This window comes from Cannabis sativa, chromosome X (assembly GCF_029168945.1).
Source record: "Cannabis sativa cultivar Pink pepper isolate KNU-18-1 chromosome X, ASM2916894v1, whole genome shotgun sequence".
Taxonomy (NCBI): Eukaryota; Viridiplantae; Streptophyta; class Magnoliopsida; order Rosales; family Cannabaceae; genus Cannabis; species Cannabis sativa.
The window spans coordinates 40,877,458-40,899,511 of NC_083610.1; the positions used below are offsets into that span (position 1 = coordinate 40,877,458).

The 22,054-nt window shown below is 33.6% G+C and overlaps 2 protein-coding genes across 2 annotated transcripts; one reads left to right on the forward strand and one right to left on the reverse strand.

Moving 5' to 3' along the window:
• Window positions 1-8,739: 8,739 nt before the first annotated feature.
• Window positions 8,740-9,603, reverse strand: LOC133032158 (uncharacterized). Its single transcript, XM_061106020.1, has one exon. The coding sequence runs from the start codon at window positions 9,601-9,603 to the stop codon at window positions 8,740-8,742; it is 864 nt and encodes a 287-aa protein (XP_060962003.1).
• Window positions 9,604-17,406: 7,803 nt separating this feature from the next.
• Window positions 17,407-17,982, forward strand: LOC133032159 (uncharacterized). The gene has a single exon (XM_061106021.1). The coding sequence runs from the start codon at window positions 17,407-17,409 to the stop codon at window positions 17,980-17,982; it is 576 nt and encodes a 191-aa protein (XP_060962004.1).
• Window positions 17,983-22,054: the final 4,072 nt, after the last annotated feature.

Here is a 22,054-nt window from a genome sequence, read left to right on the forward strand (position 1 = left end):
TATATAGGGAAAAGGGAAGCTCAACTTTTCAAAATAAACAGTTTCCTCTTTTACTGAGTAATTGATTAACTGCCTTATTTGGTGTGATCTACCACTTTCCATTTATAGATAGCTGCTAGGTTTAGGTTAGCAATTACTTGGCAATTAAAAAATTGAAAATAATAATTGGGAAACACACAACATGTGGTCGGCCATGGTGTGAATGGGCCTCACATGGGTTTTGCACTTTCCACAATTTTATTTCTATTTTCCCAAAAATGCTATTTTTCCAATTCTAACCATTTAAATGCCAAAACTAATTATTTAATAACTAAAATAGATTATTAAATAATATTCTAACCATGGATCTATATTGTTGAGCTTCCAATAAGTTGAACCGAATTTACCAAGTAAATTCTTAACTTATTAATTCCTTGTTGAATCCACTCTTAGATCTTGGAATTGCACTCTCAGACTTATATAAAGCATATTATATGTAACACGATATAGATATGCCATCTCATTTAACCATTGTTATAATCTTAATGTGATCAAAGATCCTCTATATAGATGATTTACATCGAGATGGGATAAATTTACCGTTTCCACCCCTCAATGTATTTTGCCCCTTAAAACACTTAGTTACCTGTAAATGATGTTTTAGTGATCTAATATATAGTCATTGAAACAAGAGCTCATCCATTTACTTCTATTTAACTAAGCTCGAAGGGAATCATCACTTGACTTCTATACACCAGTAAAAGCTATAGATTCCATATTTATGTTCAGCGCTCCCACTCAATCATGCTATCATGTTCCCAAAATATACGTATCACCCTGACCCAAAAGTAGGCTTAACTAATAAATCAAAGAACATGAATAGCACTCCTGAGATTGAGCCTAAACATATCAGGATTTAGATTCTTTTAATCTAAGATCAACTACTGATATTGACTTGGAAAGATACAACGGTAAGTTTATAATATCTTTAACCAAGTTCAATATCGGTCCAGTCCAATGTATACTCCATACATTCGAAACTAGTATACTTTACCAATGTCCTGGAAAGAACATAACACTTACTCCAAGTGTAAGTATACTTCATCGTTAATTATCACATCAGTGTAAATCCAAAACACTGATGAACAGGGACTTAGTCTTTTGAATCATATAATCACAATCACATTCCACTGTGTTGACAATACTGTAATTGTGAATAAATATATGTTCTGGACTTAACTGATTTTGTGTATATATATTAAACTATAAACATGGAAAATACATGTTAACATAAACCACTTCAAAATTCTAAATTAATAACTAATCAGATTGTAATGGGTTTTATTTACGGCACAAAACCCAACAAACTCCCACTTGCACTAACATAAAACAAGTTGTGCATTACAATCAATCTTTTGTCTTGATCTTCAGATCAAGTGTAGTATATTTGAATCCACCCATATTTCTAGAACCAGGTTCATAAAACATATGAAACATCCTTAACTATATGCTTTACTCATTAAGGGATACTGAAATCCTTACTGCCCATTAAGTACATCTGAACAAACAGAAGACATATCTCTCAAATTTTAAAATTTGGAATTGAGATAATGCAGTGTAGAATTTTCTTCAGTAAAATAACTTTCTGGTAATTTTGAATTTACAAAGTTATGTATATCTTCTCTGATGGAGCTTGAATTATTATAGATGAGTTTTTACACTCTTCTACAATAATTCCTCCACCCCCAGAGTAACCACCATCTTAAATTCTTAATGAATTGGTGTGGATATTAGAATTACTAATGTATAGTTCCTTAATATCTAACATATAGGTCACTTTCATAAATCTTTCTTGATTGTCCCCTAATGTTCCTTATTTAATTGCATCTCAGATGGCTCCCACTCAATAGCAGATGTCTGGTTAAAACTTTTAACCTCTTACTATTGTTTGAGGGATATCTCGTTGTGACTTATTGTCTTAGTCTGAAATTGTAAGTTTCTTTAAGACTAGGTCATCAACATAGCAGTCTAGTATTTGAAGTGTAAAATACTTGCTAGAGATTAAGCAATCAAATTAAGATGTCATAAAATGTTATGAGGATTAGAAATCTTGACTCAAGTCATTCGAATAGACTATGCAAGAATTATTCTATCTTATTCTCATATTTCTGATAATTTATTTCTATCTACGTGAATGGTTAGATTTGTTTTATCAGTGGTGTTCTTAAGTTCCTATCACAAGTGTCAACCAAATGAAGATGGGTAAAGAATTTTAATATTCTCCCACTCAATTAAGGTAGTGTGATACATTATCAAAGAGCTTTATTGGTATCAATATAGTAAATCTAAACTGGAACATATAATCAAGATCAAGGATTCATTCTGATAATAGCTAATTTATTATATTACTTGCATGTTTAAAATTATGTGTCACAAAGAGTACTGTGGAATAAAGTCCACCCCTAAGTATATAGAAATTATGATCCACCCCTAAAGGTTGTAGAGATCATGATTCTCTAAGTGTAATAGAGATTATATGGAGTTGAATATAATCCAGAGTTCATTAGATATAAAATATCGTTGAACTGCATATTATTCTTAACTTTTTCTCCACCCCTATCAGATCAAAAGATCTTTTTATTAAACAAATTCTTAATAATTGTTTTAGAATTAACAATTATTCATAAACATAGAAATAATTTCTAGTGTTTATGTAGTAATAACTCTGTAAAGAGTTTAAATAACTATAGAATTTGTATCGATAATAAAAACACATACACATACAAAAATAATAAATATAATAATTGGTAATTGATTTATAAGATAAAGTAATGAAGCTCAACTCATAGATTGCAATTTATTTGTAAGAAAAAACTTTATTATGAATAAAAATTTTTTTTGCAATATTATGAGAGCAGGGAATAAAATCCCAAACTTGAAATCCAAATTGTTTTAAAATTGAAACAATTAATTCAAAAATAAATAAATAAATGAGCTTCTTCTTTATCTTTGACGAATCCATCCCTTTATCCAGCTTTCAGATCCAACTCGCTAAGACAGCATCCGAGTTTAAGAAGCTTGAGCTATAAGAAGAAAAATAAACAAGGTTAGTAGTCCAGAATTAATAATCCAAATGGATAATAATTCACTAAAACACATCAGTTTATAGAAAGAAATACCTTGTTTCTTTGCAAGAAGCTTAGGACATTGGGGTTTCCAATGGCCTTTCTCATTGCAGTAGAAACATTTTCCTTTTGGTGTATCACAAGAAGCTGCAGCCTTTTTGTTCTTAGCTGCTTTCACAGCTAGAGCTCGCTTCTTGGCATTTTTCCACTTCTTCTTATTCTTGGATTTGGAAGTAGAGGCAACGTATGCCTTAGGATTATTCGTCATATTACCATTTCCAGAATTCTGAGGTTTACTCCCTCTCTTCTTGAGTCCTCCAATCAAATTTTCATATGTCTGAAGGTCATTGACTAACGTGTGAAAGTCTTGTTCCTTCTTGTTCATGACATAATTTGATGTATAGGGCAGAAAATCTGGAGTCAGACTATTCAAGATGAGACTCACTTGAGTAGTCTGATCCATTTCAGCACCATGATTCTGGGCTTCCTGGAAATAACCTGCCATTTGGAGAAGGTGATCACGCACATTCTGATGGGGTTCCATCCGTGCATTGATGAATTTCTTAGTCGCATCAAAGCGAGACTAGATAGATGCCATACCGAATAGCTTAGTTAACTGCGTCATGATTTCTGCAGTCGTGACAACGTTAGCAAACCTTATTTTCAAGGTGTCAACCATGCTGGAAAGCATGAAGTATCGAGCTTTGTTGTTAGCATTCTGCCAACGCTCGAACTTCTCTTTAACAGCTTTGGTTGCATTGTCACCTGGCTGTTCAGGAGACGGCTCAGTCAACACAAACAGGGCACTTTCACCTATGAGAGCAATATTAATGTTCTCTCTCCATTTTGGGAAGTTAGATCCATTTAGCTTATTTTCAGTTAACAGTGACAACATGGGATTCGACATGGCAATACAGTATACTACAAAATAATAAATAGAAATCAATTATGGTTTAACACAAAATCTTATTCAGAAATTATTAGCACATAGCAAGTAGGAATGACTAGAGAAAATACTAAAAAATACAATCCTAAATAATTTCCAAGGTTTTCAACAAACTGATATCAGTGTCCCGTTTAGGCGAGAGTCAAAGCTATCATCCATTGAATAGAGTTGTCAGCTCATCTAAAATGACAAACATTCTAGCAACCTTTTATTCGATCGAAAAGAGAATCCAACGTTGTCCCGTTTAGGCGAGAGTCAAGGTCATTCCTATTTCATGAGCTTCCACCATTGTTTCATACGTTTGTAAGTCAAATATAGTCGCCACCATTAGGGTGATCAATACTATATAAAACACTTACAAATATACTTATCTTTCGAGATTAAACGGTGCTAACTTGCTAATGAACATTCCTCCATTAGGGAGGATTACTCACTAAAACAAAAGCTATGTAAAACCAATAATGGAGATCGAATATCTTAACAATAATAAAGCTCATTATTTGAAATGTATTTTCTTCTATTATTTATTTATTTTTTAATGTATATATTTATTTAATTAAATTTTTAATTTAGAATAAAATTCTAAATAAAATTTAATTTAATATTTATAAAATTAAACTTAGATGGTTAAGAAAATAAAATGAATTATTTCCATCTTAGTATTAATTTTCTAATAAATATTAAGAAAATTACTTAATTTAAGTTGTATTAATTTAAATTAATTTGCAACTCAAATTTAAATTTTCTATATATATATATTGTATTTCGAAAAATTAAAGTATAAAATTATACAATTTTCAAAATACATTAAAAAATGAATTAATTTTTACTAGAAAAAATACTTCAAGCAAGAATACTATCTATCTAGATTTTCTTGACTAATTAATTCAATTTCTAATAATATATTTTAGTTCCTTTATTTTAAATTAATCATTAAATGAAAAAAATCATTGATTTAAGTTGATTCAAAATTAATTAAAATAATTAATTTACAACTTTAATCTATTTTTCAAGATAAATACAAAATCATCTTGCATAATCAAATGCAATTTCGAAAAATGATTAATAAAATAAATAAAATATATTTTGAAAATTATTCAAATTTAAGTTGTTATAAAAGTATCCAACTTAAAATAATTTTCTATTTTATTAAATGTCATGAAAATTGCAATATTTAAGTATCATGATGAAAATCAACTTAGATATTTAATTTTCAATTTAATTAAATGTATTAAATTCAAGAAATAAATAATTAAGTATAGAGAAGACTTAATTATTAATTTCCAGTTTAATTCTAGGAAAAATATCCTTAACTTGAATTGTACCAAAATTAATTGTTAAACAATTAACTTCACAATCAATGATATTTTCCTATTTTAGAAATAATAATTAGTATATAAATAACTATATAGAAAATATCTTAATTTAACTAAGTATCTTTTCAAGATTTGGAAAATATCTGATTTAAGTTGTTATAGAAAGTATCTATAATAAGCAAATTAAAATTTTCCAAATAAAATTTAATTAAATATTAAAATTAGGTGGTAACTACCTAATTAAGGATATTCCATTTTAAGTTTAAAATCAACTTAAAAAATATCTTAAGAATCTTCAATAACCAATTCCTAGAATTCCTCAACTTAATATTAAATTCAAAAGATATTCAAATTTAAGTTAATGAGGAAAAATAGTAATAACTAATTTATAACTTTTTTTTTGAAAATGAACCTCAGTTCGAAAAGATTAACACCAGAAAAGAGTGGGATTCACAGGGGGAAATCCCTCCCTTTTACAATTTAAGGAACCGCTCTGAGAATGTCGAGCATTCTTAGCAAGTTCATCAACAAAAGTGATAACATTTCTTCTCACAAACACTACATTAATAAAAGAACAAGAGTGAAGGAGCTATAACATTGAATAAAACTCCCCTGCAAGTTGCCAGTCAGGTAACTTCCTGGCTCGGATCGCATGAACCAGAATTTTGGAGTCTGAAGCAATGGTGAAATCGTCCCAACCATCATCCTGAGCCCATTTAATTCCATGAATTACCGCTTCCATCTCTGCCGCGAGTGCACTGGCGCAGGAACCAAAAGCCGAGAAGTGACCCCACTCCAAAGAGTCACGGTCTAATAAAATAGCAACACAACCAAACAAACCACTAGAGAACGAGTCATCCACCACTACCAGCTTCTTAGAGGTGATGTTAAGAGAAACCTCCACGGTCCCAGAGGCAGAGTTGCTTGGAGAAGGTGAAGGAGGGGCAGAGACAAATTCTTGATACCGGTTAGCAATGTCCCTTCGCGCCTGATCAACACTCCAAGAGGCAATTGCATTGTGGAGAATTATGTTCCTTACATTCCAAATGGTCTCAAACAGTACAGCAAAACAACTAAGCATTTGACTTCTTCTTTCAATATCAACTCCCTCACAGAGTTTGCACAGCAACTCAGTGATGCTTCCAAAATGAATTGTATCCAACCTTATAGGGTACCGGCAGCTGAACCAAAGAGCCAAAGCAAAAGGGCAGGATGCAAATAAATGAAGGGGGTTCTCAGCACACGAATCACAAAGGAAACACTTACTATTGTTGGGATTAAGTAAGTTAGCGTGGGGAGGACATTTGCACAAGTCCGCCACAGCATCAAGCTTAATCGAGGGTGAATATTAGCATTCCAAATCCAACTCCACAATCTGTTGGTATCATTGAATCTACCCGATTGAGCCGCCCAATAAGCCCCTTTAACAGAGAAACGCCCCGTAGTGGAACTCTTTCACATAAGGAAGTCTTCTTTCCCATTTTTCACAATTTGGATGTCCCCTATCTTTGCACCAAGCTCATTACCAAACAGAAATCTCAGAAAGCCATGGTTCCAACTCTTTGTATTGCGGTACATTAGATCAGCCACACAAACTAGGTAAGGAGCAATTTCTCTCACTTTCTCCATAGTAGACCTGAATTCGTTATAACCCAACCACGGAACCACGATTGCCACCAGATATCGATGAACTCACCAGAGACAATGACAGAACAAGCACCTTCAGCCACACCAGATATGGCTTTGAGGATACTCCTCCAAACAAAACTATCCGAGTTCTTCTCCGACACACTCCAAAAACTCTCTCTCGGGAAATACTTGGCTTTCAAAGCTTGACACCAAGGCCGATTGTCGTTAATGGCCAGCTGCCAGGCCAGTTTGGATAGGAAGGACTCATTGATATCCTCGAACCGACGAAAGCCAAGGCCTCCTCTCTACTTCGGTTGGCATAGAGCATTCCAAGATTTCGTGGCCAGGAAATGTTTAGTATCAATTGAACCTGTCCACCAAAACATTCTCACAATCGAATCATGCTCGTTGCAAGAGAGGCTTGGGAGTTTGAAAGTGGACATGGTATATGAGGGGATCGAGAGAGCAACCGACTTGATAAAAGTCATTCTACCAACCTTTGAGAGATGTTTGATTCTCCAGCCCTCAAGGCGTTCACAAAGCTTGGTCTTGATGAAATTGAAGTCCCTTCTCTTACTTCGCTCAAAAAGGAAAGGATTGCCCAGATGTTTTTTGGATTCATTGACATTTCCAACTCCCAAAATCCTCCATAAATTCTCTTTCAGCCCAGGATGACAGTTGTTTGAAATGAGCAGACCCGATTTTGGCTTGCTGTAGACCTGGCCAGACCAGGCTTCAAATTTCTTGATACACCGAACCAAAGTTTCCGCTTCCGAAGAATTGGCTCTGAGGAAAATAATGTTATCATCTGCGAACATTAAGTGGGAGATTTCAAGACTATTCTGAGCCACCCGAATCCCATGTAAGTTCCCCTTCTGTTGTTCTTGGTACAGGATACGAGAAAACACCTCATTACACAATAAAAACAAATAGGGCGCAAGGGATCACCTTGCCTTAGCCCCCTTCCCGGATAAAACTTGCGAAGAGGTCTTCCATTCAAGAGGACCGCGTATGAAACCGAAGTAACACACACCATGATCAGTTTGATAAAGGACGAACTAAACCCGAACAATTGGAGCACTTTCTCCAAGAACTTCCACTCCATTCGATCGTAAGCCTTGTTCATGTCTATCTTCATCGCCATTAGACCCTCTTTCCCTTTCTTCTTTTTAATAACTCCCACAATTTCTTGGATTAGAAGTGTCGATTCAGCAATCCACCGTCCCGGTAGGAAAGCCAATTGGGTAGGAGCAATCAATTTGTCAAGAATCACTCTTAGTCTTTGCGCCAGGATTCGAGCAATTATTTTATAAACAAAGTAGCACAGAGCAATAGGGCGGAACCGATCGACACTATCCGGGTTGGTGCCTTTGGGAATGAGACAAATGAACGTATGATTTAACCCCGGACACATGACCCCAGTGGAGAAAACCTTCTGAATACAGCCAACAACATCACTACCGATAACGTTCCAACATTTTCGATAGAAGCATCCCGAAAACCCGTCCGGTCCTGGGGCTTTGAGAGGGTGCATATTGAACACATGGGATTTGATCTCCTCAGCATCAGGGATACCCGTAAGCAGAGAATTCTCCTCCATGGTAACAGAGAGGTCAATAAGTTCCTCCAACCCATCGAATTGAACCTCGCCATTAGACATATACAACTCTTTGAAATAGTCATTGAGTATACTCCCATTTTCCTGCTCTTTAGAACGCAATTGGCCTCTAGGATTCTTGAGGTTCTAAATGTGATTCTGCTTTCTGCGCACCATTGTTGAGGCATGAAAAAAAGACGAGTTCCTATCACCTTTCTGTAACCACAACTCCCGTGAGCGTTGCTTCCACATAGACTCCTTACGATCCCATAAATCAAGGATGGCCGGTTGGACTCGCTTCTCCTCCTCCAAATCCAATGCATGATCCTCCCTGGTTTGGAGAGATCGAAGCTCGTTTTCCAAGTGTTTGAGCCGTAATTCAGTATCCCTAAAAACGTTCTTGCTCCACCCACGCAGAGCATTTTGGGTGTTAGTCAATTTTCTATTCAGAGCTGAATCCTCCACAGACAAGGCCGTATCTCCCCAAGCTTCCTTAATGACCTCCAAACTGGTTGGATCCGAGAACCATGCTTCAAAGAACCTGAAAGGACGGGAGCCTCTTTGATTAAAGGCGTGAGAATTAAAGAGCATCGCCCCATGATCCGAACAAAGAATTAGAAGGTTGTGAACCTCCCCGCCCCCCCCCCCCCCCGAAGGGTAAATAGACATCCAACCAGTATCCACAGTAACCCGATCAATTCTCTCCCTAACCAACTGACCGCTGCTCCTTTTGTTCTGCCAAGTATACTTGCATCCACTGAAACCCAAATCCACTCCTCCAGTGTCGAACAAAAAGTTCCTAAGAATAGAACCATCACGATAGGCAAAGGCTCTGCCTCCCATTTTATCCTCCTTAGAAAGAATAACATTCAAATCTCCCGTAAGTGCCCAAGGGCCGTTGCATTGACTTATGGAACTAGCCAAATCCGTCCAGAATTCCCTTCTATTTTCCATGTACGGGGTGCCATAAATTGCAAAGAGATGCCACGGGTGATTAACCGCATGATCCATTACCTCACAAGAAAATCTTGTTTCAAATTTCTCCACCACTTTAAGATCAATATATCTGCTATGCCCACCGAATCTATATAACTCCCATGTTAAAACTGCAATCTTCTACAAATTCTCCGCATATCAACTTCCCCAACCTTCGTTTCCATCAGAAACACAACATCCACCTTCCATTTATTAACCCAAGCTACAAGAGCTTGGATTGCCGCAGGTCTCGCGAGACCTCGGTAATTCCACGAGAGGGCTTTCATGGGGCAGTGGGGGGCTTCGTAAGGGCCGCCTCCTCGCCCACTTGAAAATTTTGATCAATGTTAACTTCAATGAACATATTCCCCAGCTCAGAGATAGGACAAGTGATGTTACCTGGATTCGGAGAATCATGGTTTTTGTTGCCTTGCCCCCCTCTGCTTCTAGTGCAAGATTTTTTCCAATTCCCAGGTCTCTTAGAATTGTTAGTCTTCGGCTATGGAGAAGAAACTCCCACAGAGAAAACTTGATTAGATTCTTTACCACCCGATTTATTTCCTTGGTTCTGGATAATTAAGGGAGAAACATTCCCAGCAGCTTTCCTTTTCCTCGAACTGGAACTAGATCCCACAATAGGGGATAAATCATTGGTATGGAACCAATTGTCCTTACCACCCAAAAGCCCACTAATAAAAGTAAGTTTCAGAAAGAATCTAGTGAGTTAAAATTCTTTATTTAATTAAATACAAGAAAAATACAAATAGTTTATCTAGAAACAATATCTTAAACTAAGAGTGTTTTTCTTAAAATTAACTTTAAAATATTAAAATAAAAAAAATCATATATTTTAAAAGTTAATTATGTTGCTAATCAATTTTATTAGGTTAAACTAATTTAATTAACCTAGTACAGTTATTCAAATCAGGCAAATGAGCCTTCACAATTGGGGTAGTTTATGTGAGGGGGAGCTGGGTTCAGTATGTCGTAATCACTTTTATTGGCCCCCATCTCTCACACAAGGCCCAAAAGAGAGGAATTTAACATTAAAATAAATAATTGTTATTAATTGAATAGGTCCAAAATCTAAATAGACCTAAATAAAATCTATCAGGGTGTGACATTTTATTTAGCAACAACCTATATGCATCTATAATAAAATAAACATATACGCTCACACAGACACACAGATTTGGATGGACCCTATCATGTTACTAGGTCATACACAGATGAAAGAAGAATGTAAAATTTACCTGTTACAAATTATTTACTTGACCTATTGACAACTGAACCATGGGTTAAAATTTGATCATTGGATCTGTCAACAAGTTAACCATGACAATTTAGATCAAGCAATAATAGGTTTTAGAAAAACTTACAAACAATCTAAAACACATACTCCTGCAACAAGTTAGATTTGGATAGTTGGATGTAGGATTTATTTAATTTTAAAATATTAAATATATTTCAAAAATAATAAAATAACGGTTTTTAAAATGAATGAAATAAAATAATATTTAAAATTAAACCTACAATTTTGAAAAATTAGGTTTCAAGTAACCTAAATATCATTTCAAAATAAATTTGCTAACTTACCTTTTAAATTTCATGTTATTTTAAAATTAAATATTCAATAAGAAAATGATAAATACATACCCTTTTCTCATTTTATAATTTAATATAAGTAAAAATAACAAAATTTAAAAGTTAACAAAAATATCTTATTTCCCTTTTTAAAATACCATGATTATAGTAATCTTATTCTATATAAGGTCAAAATACTTTAAAAGTAAATATTTTATATATAAAAAAAATTTAATTTCTGACCTTAAATTTAAAATAAGATAAAATAACTAAATTTAAAAAAAAAAAAAAAAAAAAGGTAAGCAAAAATTGATTTTAACCTATTTTCAAATTCAAATTACACTAATATCTAAAATTAATTTTGAAAAATCAAATTAATTCATTTCTGATAATTAGATTTGAAATCTGAAAAATAAAATCAAAATACAAAACTACACAAAAAATCGGAAGTTAATTCCATGAAATAGCATGAAAAATCGAAGAAAAACGAAAAAAATGGCAGGTGGTACGGACAGTATGCAAAGCATACTGTCCGCGCGCGTAATGAAGGGAAACAGTCGAGAAAACTCGGCGCAAGCACCCCTAGGCAGGATTTCCGCGCGCGTGGGAGGGGTGATCACCACCCTAATTTTTTCTGATTTTCAAAAATTCATAACTAATTCAAATAAAATCGAAATCGAGTTCTGTAAAAAAGTAAATTGCTTAGAATTTTCCAAACTATCCAATAAAAATAATTTCAGAAATAGACAATCAATTACTTTTCCCAGAATTCACAAACATCAATCAAACATCATATGACACACCATGAAACCATCCAAATCACAAACAAATCGTTTTAAGTCCAAATTTCTTGCAAGCAAATAATTACCATGGCTCTGATACCAGTTGTTGGAATTTATTTTACCAGGATCTTAGATCTACTCACAAGTATGTTGATTTAACAACCTAAATGTGAACTTCTAAAACGATAAACGAAACACATAAAAAGTTAAGAAACCTTACAGTGATGGCAGCGGAAGAATGTGTCTCCTTCCACTTAGATCTCTAACCCTTGATTCCTGTCTGTCGCAGAGTATAATCAAGATCTGAGCCCGAATGTTCTTCAGATGGATGTGATCCTTCAGAGTCTTCCAATCTATGATTGAGGTACTGTTTGTTGTGTGTGGGCACTTCTCTCTCAGAGAGGATTTCGAATTCTCCCTCTCTCTCTCTTTTCTCTCTTGATTTCGTGTGTGTATGATGCATGCAAGAGGAAGAGATGAGGGCTGCTATATATAGGGAAAAGGGAAGCTCAACTTTCCAAAATAAACAATTTCCTCTTTTACTGGGTAATTGATTAACTGCCTTATTTGGTGTGATCTACCACTTTCCATTTATAGATAGCTGCTAGGTTTAGGTTAGCAATTACTTGGCAATTAAAAAATTGAAAATAATAATTGGGAAACACACAACATGTGGCCGGCCATGGTGTGAATGGGCCTCACATGGGTTTTGTAGTTTCCACAATTTTATTTCTATTTTCCCAAAATTGTCATTTTTCCAATTCTAACCATTTAAATGCCAAAACTAATTATTTAATAGCTAAAATAGATTATTAAATAATATTGTCATTTAATATAATTATTAATTAGACATACAAAATCTCTTAATTAATAAATAAACCTAGAAACTCTTTTCTTTACAATTTCATCCTTACTTAATGAGAATTCTCAAATTAGACATAGTCTTACTTTTAGAATTATAATTGATTAATCGTAAATCAATTATAGAGTCTTACAAACAGTATGGTCTCAACTAGAATGGGGACCATGGATCTATATTGCTGAGCTTCCAATAAGTTGAACCGAATTTACCAAGTAAATTCCTAACTTATTAATTCCTTGTTGAATCCACTCTTAGAACTTGGAATTGCACTCTCAGACTTATATAGAACATATAATATGTTCCACGATATAGATATGCTTTCTCATTTAACCATTGTTGTAATCTTAATGTGATCAAAGATCCTCTATATAGATGATTTATATCGAGATGGGATAAATTTACTGTTTCCACCCCTCAATGTATTTTGCCCCTTAAAACACTTAGTTACCTGTAAATGATGTTTTAGTGATCTAATATATATTCACTGAAACAAGAGCTCATCCATTTACTTCTATTTAACTAAGCTCGAAGGGAATAATCACTTGACTTCTATACACCAGTAGAAGCTATAGATTCCATATTTATGTTTAGCGCTCCCACTCAATCATGGTATCATGTTCCCAAAATATACATATCACCCTGACCCAAAAGTAGGCTTAACTAATAAATCAAAGAACATGAATAGCACTCCTGAGATTGAGCCTAAACATATCAGGATTTAGGTTCTTTTAATCTAAGATCAACTACTGATATTGACTTGGAAAGATACAATAGTAAGTTTATAATATCTTTAACCAAGTTCAATATCGGTCCAGTCCAATGTATACTCCATACATTCGAAACTAGTATACTTTACCAATGTCCTAGAAAGAACATAACACTTACTCCAAGTGTAAGTATACTTCATCGCTGATTATCACATCAGTGTAAATCCAAAACACTGATGAGCAAGGACTTAGTCTTTTGAATCATATAATCACAATCACATTCCACTGTGTTGACAATACTGTAATTGTGAATAAATATATGTTCTGGACTTAACTGATTTTGTGTATATATTTTAAACCATAAACATGAAAAATACATGTTAACATAAACCACTTCAAAATTCTAAATTAATAACTAAGCAGATTGTAATGGGTTTTATTTAGGGCACAAAACCCAACAGACGTACCCCCTGTTACTCGTGTTAGTAACACCGTAACCATACTGATATCCTACACTATACTATAACACCCTTAAAATCACATACACATTAGTGTTAGTAGTGTAAACATCCAAAACAAGCATCCATTCACATATATGTAATATTTATGCTATCTTACCTCGTTCCGTGCTCAGGTGTGCTGGTCAGCCTGAGTGGAAGTGCAGCTTGACGCTTTACAGGGCCCTAAACCACAACGTTCAAAATTCGATGAGAGACGCGCTAAAACACTTATCGGGGATTTAAAAATTGAAATTAAGTATAACCCTATCAATAAATAGGATGCTAACACCTTAAACAACACAAAACGGAGAAAACTAGGGTTCTGGAAAAAGTCCCAACTGGCAGACCGGTTCCCAACTGAAAGCCCGGTTCCTGGGTACCAACCGGTCGATCGGTTCTAATGGTCCCCCAAAACCGGTCGACCGGTTCTGTGCTGGGAACCCAAAAATTGACCCTATTACCTCAAAACCAAACCAAACTTTACCAAACTCTCCAGTATACCTGTAAGCACTATAATGAAGCATAATCAAGCAGTAAAACTCATCAACAATCATAGAAATTCAATCAACCATTAAAGGGCATGGCTTAAGTTCTTAAACTCAAACCTTAGCCAAACCTCATCAAAGCTTACCAAGTCAGCGTAAATCAAACAACATACACCCAACCTAACCCCAAGACACGAAATCAAACCACCCCAAAACCTACAGCAACCTAAACACCAAAGTTCATGCATAAAACTTACTTTGAGCTAAGGAAAATCATGGAGAAGAGGCTAGAGTTATATACCTTGAATTGGAGTCCTCTAATTAGCTAAGATCACACAAAATTCGAGCTAACCACAGCCAATTCCCAGCTGGTCCCCTTGGTGTTCGAAAGAGAAAGAGAGGGACTTAGAGGATTCTAGGTTTTTCCTTCAACTTTAAAATAAATCTCTATAATATTAAACACTTAGGTTAGTATATTAACCCTCATAATAATGTCCATAAAGACAAAAGCCCTCTAGTAAAAGACCTATATGACCCCTTGATTAAAATAAAAGCTACCATGTTCATCAAGGGTAAATAAGTCATTTTCAAACCCCAAAAATTCCAACTCCTCCAATACTTAACAATGCTACCCCAGTATTAATATTCTAAAACATATAAAATGCGACTCTCTGAATGCCCAACGTCGCTTTCCACAGCTTCCGAACACAATCACAGAAAATGAGAAATTCACATATATCATATTTAACATATATTGCAATTAAATAAATTTTCACCAATATGCAATATTATAAATAATATTTAATCTCTTGAATAAACCCTAGTTATTTATTAATCCAAAGTGTTAATATAAGCGGTCTTTACATCAAGTCTAGTAAATGGTTGATTCAATATTTGCTTGTGCTCCTCTGTAAACCTAGTTGCATGATCAAAATTAACTTGAGGAAAGCGTATGACACCGTGGATTGGAACTTCCTTGAAGAAATATTTGCTGCCTTTCACTTTCCTCAAAAGATTATTGAGCTTATCATGGTATGTGTCAAAACTCTAAAATTCTCCTTACTAATTAATGGTGAACTGTATGGATTCTTTGAATCCAAAAGGGGTTTGAGACAGGGAGACCCGATGTCTCCTCTCTTATTTGTTCTTGGCATGGAATTAGGGTTGTGCATGGGTTGGGTTGGCCGGGTTGGAGGTATTTTAACAACCCAACCCAATTACGTCGGCCTGGAAATTTCTAACCCATTCAAAACTTCTTTTTTGTATAACCCAACCCAACAAACTATACATCGGGTTGGGTTGGGTTGGTTTGGGTTGGGTTATAACCCTTTCAAAATTCTGTCCTTTAATTTTTGTTACCATTTGTTTATTCTTATAAGAATCGTTAAATTAAAACCTAACGCAAAGAAATTTATGTCAAAGTTTAGTATCCAAAATGTTACAGTCACAAAAACATAAATTTAAAATTATTATACAGTCCCAAAAAATTGTAGTGAATAAAACTTAAAACAATTGCAACTAAAATGATAGAATTCACCGAATAGGCATCTCCTAAATTCTCCTTTGCTGTAGCATTAGCTTCTTTGTTAGGTTAACTGTCTACAATTAAAAAAGGGATATATTGTTATGAATAACATTGTAATTAAATTATAAAATATTTCCAAATATTCAATCAAACAAAATAATAATTTCATATCTTTCATTTTCAATTATTACATTTGAAATCCAAACTGTTACTTTATGATTTCCCAAAATGTAATAACAATTAAACATTCTTATTTTAATAAGATATAACATAATATATATTTCTAACATTATTAATTCCTTTTTTACAATCCAAATTTTTAAAATACTCAGATTTAAACTTTATATATTCTTGCATAACACACATTAATATATTTATAAGATATTTAACAACGAAAAAAAAAACAAAAAATTGTTTCAAAAGACCAAACTCAAGCAAACAAAATAATACAGATAATACACTGTTATATGAAATCATCAAAAAGTAAAATAAATTAAACAATACTATCTTAACGATACAATCAGATTTAAATCTAAAACCATAGAAAATTAAAATAATATAATATATTACATGACTAAAAAGAGAAAATAAATATAAAGTGACGAAACTATGAACTAGAAAAATCAAATCAAAGATATGAAATACCTTTCCTATCGTGCGTGAGCATGTTGGTGGCTTGTATTGCTCCTGGTGGTGCGGCAAACAAAGGGGTTCGTGGAGAGAGGGAACTCCGGTGTGGCGGCGTAACTTAGAATTTTCAAACCCAAAAAAAAAATTTGAAAAGAAATAAGTGAGACTGAGATTGAGAATGAGTCTCTTTCCAGGAAAAAAATCCAAAAAAAAAAAGTAGAAATGAGGAAAGACGAGTTACCTTCTTCACGCCCTTGTGTGAGTTTTCTCGATCAAGAGGCGATGACTTGGTTTGTTGTAGTGTATGTCAGTCGAGTCAAGAACAAGAGAAAGAAAGGTGGGCAGAGACTTAGAAAGGGGAGGCGGTATTGTGTTAGGGTTAGGGTTAGGGCAACTGTTAGAGAGAGAGAGAGAGAGAGAGAGAGAGAGAGAGAGCTGCCGTTCTCATTTGTATGTGTGTGTACTGCATTGTGTTAGGTGTATATGTTTGCTAGGGTTAGGGTAAAGGTAAGAGTGAAAGTAGCAGCCCAATATTTAAAGCCCATATTGATATATATATATATATATATATTATGTTATAAGGCTGGCCCGGGTTGGGTTTATTGGGTTGTAATTTGCCCAGGCCGTTTCCGACCCATAACTCATGGGTTGTAATTTTTTCAAACCAAATAAACTTCGGCCCATAATTATATGGGCTGATCGGCCCATTTTCGGTTTGGGTTGGCCGGGTTAGTCGGCCCAGCGGGTTAAATGCTCAGTCCTACATGGAATACATGTCTAGAATCATGAGAGTTGTGAGCACTCGGCCAGGATTTAAGCATCATGATAGGTGTACTCCATTAAAGCTTAATCATTTGTGCTTTGCTGATGACTTATTACTTTTTTGCCATGGTAATTATGTCTCCATACTCTTAATGCTACAAGGGTTAAAGATTTTCTCCTCCACGTCTGGTTTAGTTCCAAATGAAGAGAAAACAGCAGTGTTCTGTAGTGGAATGAAAGATGATGAAGTAAAGAGAGTACTAGAAGTATCAGGGTACATAAGGGCCAGTCTTCCTTTTAGATACCTTGGTATTCCAATTTTTTCTAAGAAAATCTCTTCAGCCGACTGTAAAGGTATCCTTGAGAAGATGGTCGCGCGTATTAAAGTATGGAGCTCGAGGAACTTATCCTATATGGGAAGAATAACACTCATCAACTCGGTGTTAAAGTCTATTCACTCATATTGGGCTCAAATCACAATCTTGCCCAAGAAACTGCTGAGGGATGTGGAGAGCATTTGTAGAGCATTTCTTTGGAAAGGCATGACAATCAATTCAGGGCGTGGATTAGTAGCATAGCAGCAGGTGTGCTCACCAAAGAAAGCATGGGGCTAGGCTTTCGAAATATACATGAATGGAATACTGCAGCAATGGGGAAATATGTTTAGGCAATTGTCACCAAAAAATACAATTTATTTGTCAAATGGATCAATGAAGTATACTTGATGGGGAAGAAGTGGTGCGAGTACCAGCCACCAACTGATTGCAACTCATACTGGAAGAGGATAGTAGCAGTAAAGAACACCCTCACAGCTAAGATTGATCAACAAGCTTTTTCGGTATTGAGGTATGACATCAAAACTAGTATTGATTTATTGTTTACCAAACCAGTGGATGTGAACTGGAGTAAAATAGTTGAATAGGCCAACTATACCAAAACACAGGGTGATTATATGGCTGATATTGCTGCAAAAGCTCAGAATAAAAAAGCAAATACAAAAGTTTAATCCATTGGTGGATAAGACTTGTTTATTATGTAGCAATGGCTCTGAAACATTGGAACATCTCTTCTTTAATTTTCATTACAGCAACATGTGTGTACAAGGCATTAAAGAATGGCTGTAATGGAAAACAAAGGCAAGTAGCCCGCTGCAACTAGCTAAATGGACTGATAAAGCGAAGCTATCTGTAACTCAGAAGAGCATACTTCATGCTGCACTTGCTGTCACGGCTTACCACATTTGGAGGGTCCGAAATGATGCTCTTTGGAATCAAAAGTGTAGTGTATTCGGAATACTGTACAAAAAATTAAAGTAGATTTGCAATATAGAATTTATCATGTAATGCCAAAAAAGGATAAAGCTATAGATAGAGAATAGTTTATGGGAAGATGTATACAATAGTAATTGTTTGATTTGTAATTGGTGTATGTAATTGGTGATTGAGAAATACAATGATCCTCATTCATAAAAGAAAAACTCTTAACATTTTTTTAAGATTTTTTATCTAAAATTATTTTGTGTCAATTTTAATATTAATTTCATAATTTTTTTTAAGGGGAATTACCCCATATACTATTTGTTTAACTTTTTTTTTTTTTTTTCAAATTTACGGTTTGGGTTTCTAAAGTGGTTGCTACGCTAATTGCAATACGGGTTTCTATACGATTTTTTGTTTCAATTTAGGTTGCAGCGCTAGTTGCAATAGGGGTTTCTATGTATAATTTCGTAAAATGCAAAAAAACAAAAATATTTTGAAGTGTAAAAATGAAAAAGCCCCTTTTAAATCATGTGTAAACTTTTTATTTTTTTTAATAAAATTTTATATATTTTTTTTTTATAATATTTAAAATATAATCTAATTTTGTTATGTATGTATATAATCTAAGAATATCAATTAGAAGAAAAAATTAAAAAAATTAATATAATTAAAATATATATTTTATGTAAAAAAAATTACTAAAATAAAGTATACTTATAAATTTTTAGGGTGCAAATAAAATTATTTATAAATTTTTATATGTGAAAACAAAAATTATTTTTTAGTTATTACAATTTGTTAACGAAGTTTCTCGAGAAGATTATATAAGTGAATAAAATATGGTATTATTAAAATTTAAATTTTATATTAATTATATGTTCTAATAATTTTTAATTAAATAGGAGGAACTGATTAAGGAGCTTGATAGGAAATGATTCGAAAGACAACCCCGGAGCGATAAATCTGGTACTGAATCTGATGTTGGTTATCAGTTCGACGTACTTGGAAAAGTTCTTGGCGAAAGATCTAACTATCAAAGAGGCGTGGGTTATAAGGTCAAAGGCAAAGAAAAAAAAATCATCAAGTCAAAGTCAGTCGTCGGCGCCTCCTTCGCCCCCAAATGAAATGTTTAATACTGTGGCTAAAATGTTCACAACTATACGTGACACATTAGGGAGTAGTCTGACCCCTGAACAACGTGCTAATTTATATAATCTACGGTTTGAGAACTTTATTCAAATGTACAATCAATCGCAGTTGCCTAGTGGTTCATCTTCTTAGAGTTATGCCGCTCCTCCACAACATCAACAACAACCTACTTTGCAGCAACAATTTCGGCCTTCTTCTTGGCATCAATTCTAGAATTTTTCGCAGCAACAACACCAGTCTTTTTCTCAACAACAACAATAGTCTAGTCCGCAATTGGAAAATCAGTTCTTATATAGAACCCCATCGAAGTCTCCTCTGCTTGGCTCAAATTTTGCTGATTTTGGAATATTTGGGAGTTCATCGCAGGAGCAACAATTTTTTTTGACTCCTATTCCCAAACAAGCTCAGCTATGGAACCTAACACTTGGTTTATCGTCAGATCAACCATATGTTACTTCTCCGCCACAGCCATCGGGACCTCGGAATGATAATAATACAGATCAAGAGACTTTGTAATTCGAGACCTTAATGAAGATTTTATGGAATAATTAGTTTATGTTTTTTAGTAATTTAGTTTAATTTTGAGACATTTTAATAGTATTAATGTTGAACATTGTTGTGTAGTTTAATTTGAAACAATTTTAAATTATTAATAAATATTGTTGGAGTTAAATCATAATATTTATAATTGGTTTAATTATATTTATATATTATCATTATTTTGTATATTTATTAATTTATTTTTTTACTTTTAAAATTTATTAGCAACAAGTATTAACAATGGGGTCCAGCCACTAATGCCGGCTGCTAATAATATTATTAAGGCGGAGCTTAATTGCGCTGCTAATAACTATTATTAGCGGCTATTTAATAGCGACATATTATTAATGGAGAATTACCGCCGCTAATAGCCTATAGCGGTCAAATTGGGGTTTATTAACGGCGTAGTCCACCGCTAATTAAGTTAAATATTGTAGTCTTCCAAGTTTCTTGAGATGACTTTAAAAAATTATTCAAAAATAACACTATTGCATTCAATTTCAATTCAATGTATCAATAGTGATAAGTTCCTCTAGGGTTATTTTTACAGGATATTTGTGATATAAATATTTAATATTTATTTAGTTTATACATTTATATACTAGTTTAAGATTATACTCATTTGTATGTTACTACTTGCTAGCCTGTTAAATATGTTAATTTTATTTTTGTTATTTTTATTTTTATTGTGATAAAAATATTTTATAATTTGATATTAATTTTGATTGAGGTATAATTATTTGGTTTCCATATTTATTTTGTATTGATTGAATTATATAGAAGAAAATATGTCTAGCTTTTCTATTTATGGAAAATAAGGCATAAAGGGTAAGTTTGATGACTTATCTATTTTCTATCTATCCAGCTGTGTATATCTAATCTTTTGTGAATTTCGTAAAATATTTGATCAGATTTCTTGTAAAGAAAACCAAATCAAGACTTTCTTTTTCTATAAAAGAAAATTCGCACTTACTCCTCACGCTCACGATTCTATAATTGAAGAATTTTTTAAGAAAGTTTGTAAGTGAGTTATGGTCTTTTCAACCACTGTATATGGGCTGTCAATAAGGTGTATATTGATTATAAATACACTTTATAACACTTAGGTCTAGCATCTCTTTTATACACTTTGAATTGTATTCATATCTTTAGAAAATAGAGTCTTCATTTTGTAGAGAAGAGTGTGTTCGTCTCTTATTTTGTTTATATGTATTTTGTATTATCTTGAGTCTGTATTCAAGTCTGCAAAAAAAAAGAATTACAACAGTGCTGACTCGGGAGGAAGCAAGCACTCTTCAAGGAGATCGAAGGGAGTTCGAGCACTTGAAGTTTCAACAAGATTCGATTAGAAGGTAGAAGACATCAAGCTTGCGGCATACAATAAGAGGAAGTCTATTAATGCATAAGTCAATTATTTTGTATATTTGAGATCTATCTAATAAATCTTATCTCTGGGCGTAGCCTCGTGAACTAGTAACAATCTACAAGAATTGTTAAAACTGCGTACAATAACCTTATATGCTTTTATGTTTCTGCACTATTTATTTTTTTAGTTTATTCTGAAGTTACATAATTACCTTTTGTAGTTACAGAAAATTGTTTCAGCACAAATTTTATTATTAAAATGCATTTAATTAAGAAATTAATTAAATAATAAATTGATAATATTAAAATAATAAATTTCAAAATATAATGATTTTTT

What these genes read in the sequence shown, in the direction of transcription:
- LOC133032158 (XM_061106020.1), bottom strand. Translation starts at nt 9,603, where the DNA reads ATGGATCATGCGGTTAATCACCCGTGGCATCTCTTTGCAATTTATGGC.
- LOC133032159 (XM_061106021.1), top strand. Translation starts at nt 17,407, where the DNA reads ATGGAATACATGTCTAGAATCATGAGAGTTGTGAGCACTCGGCCAGGA.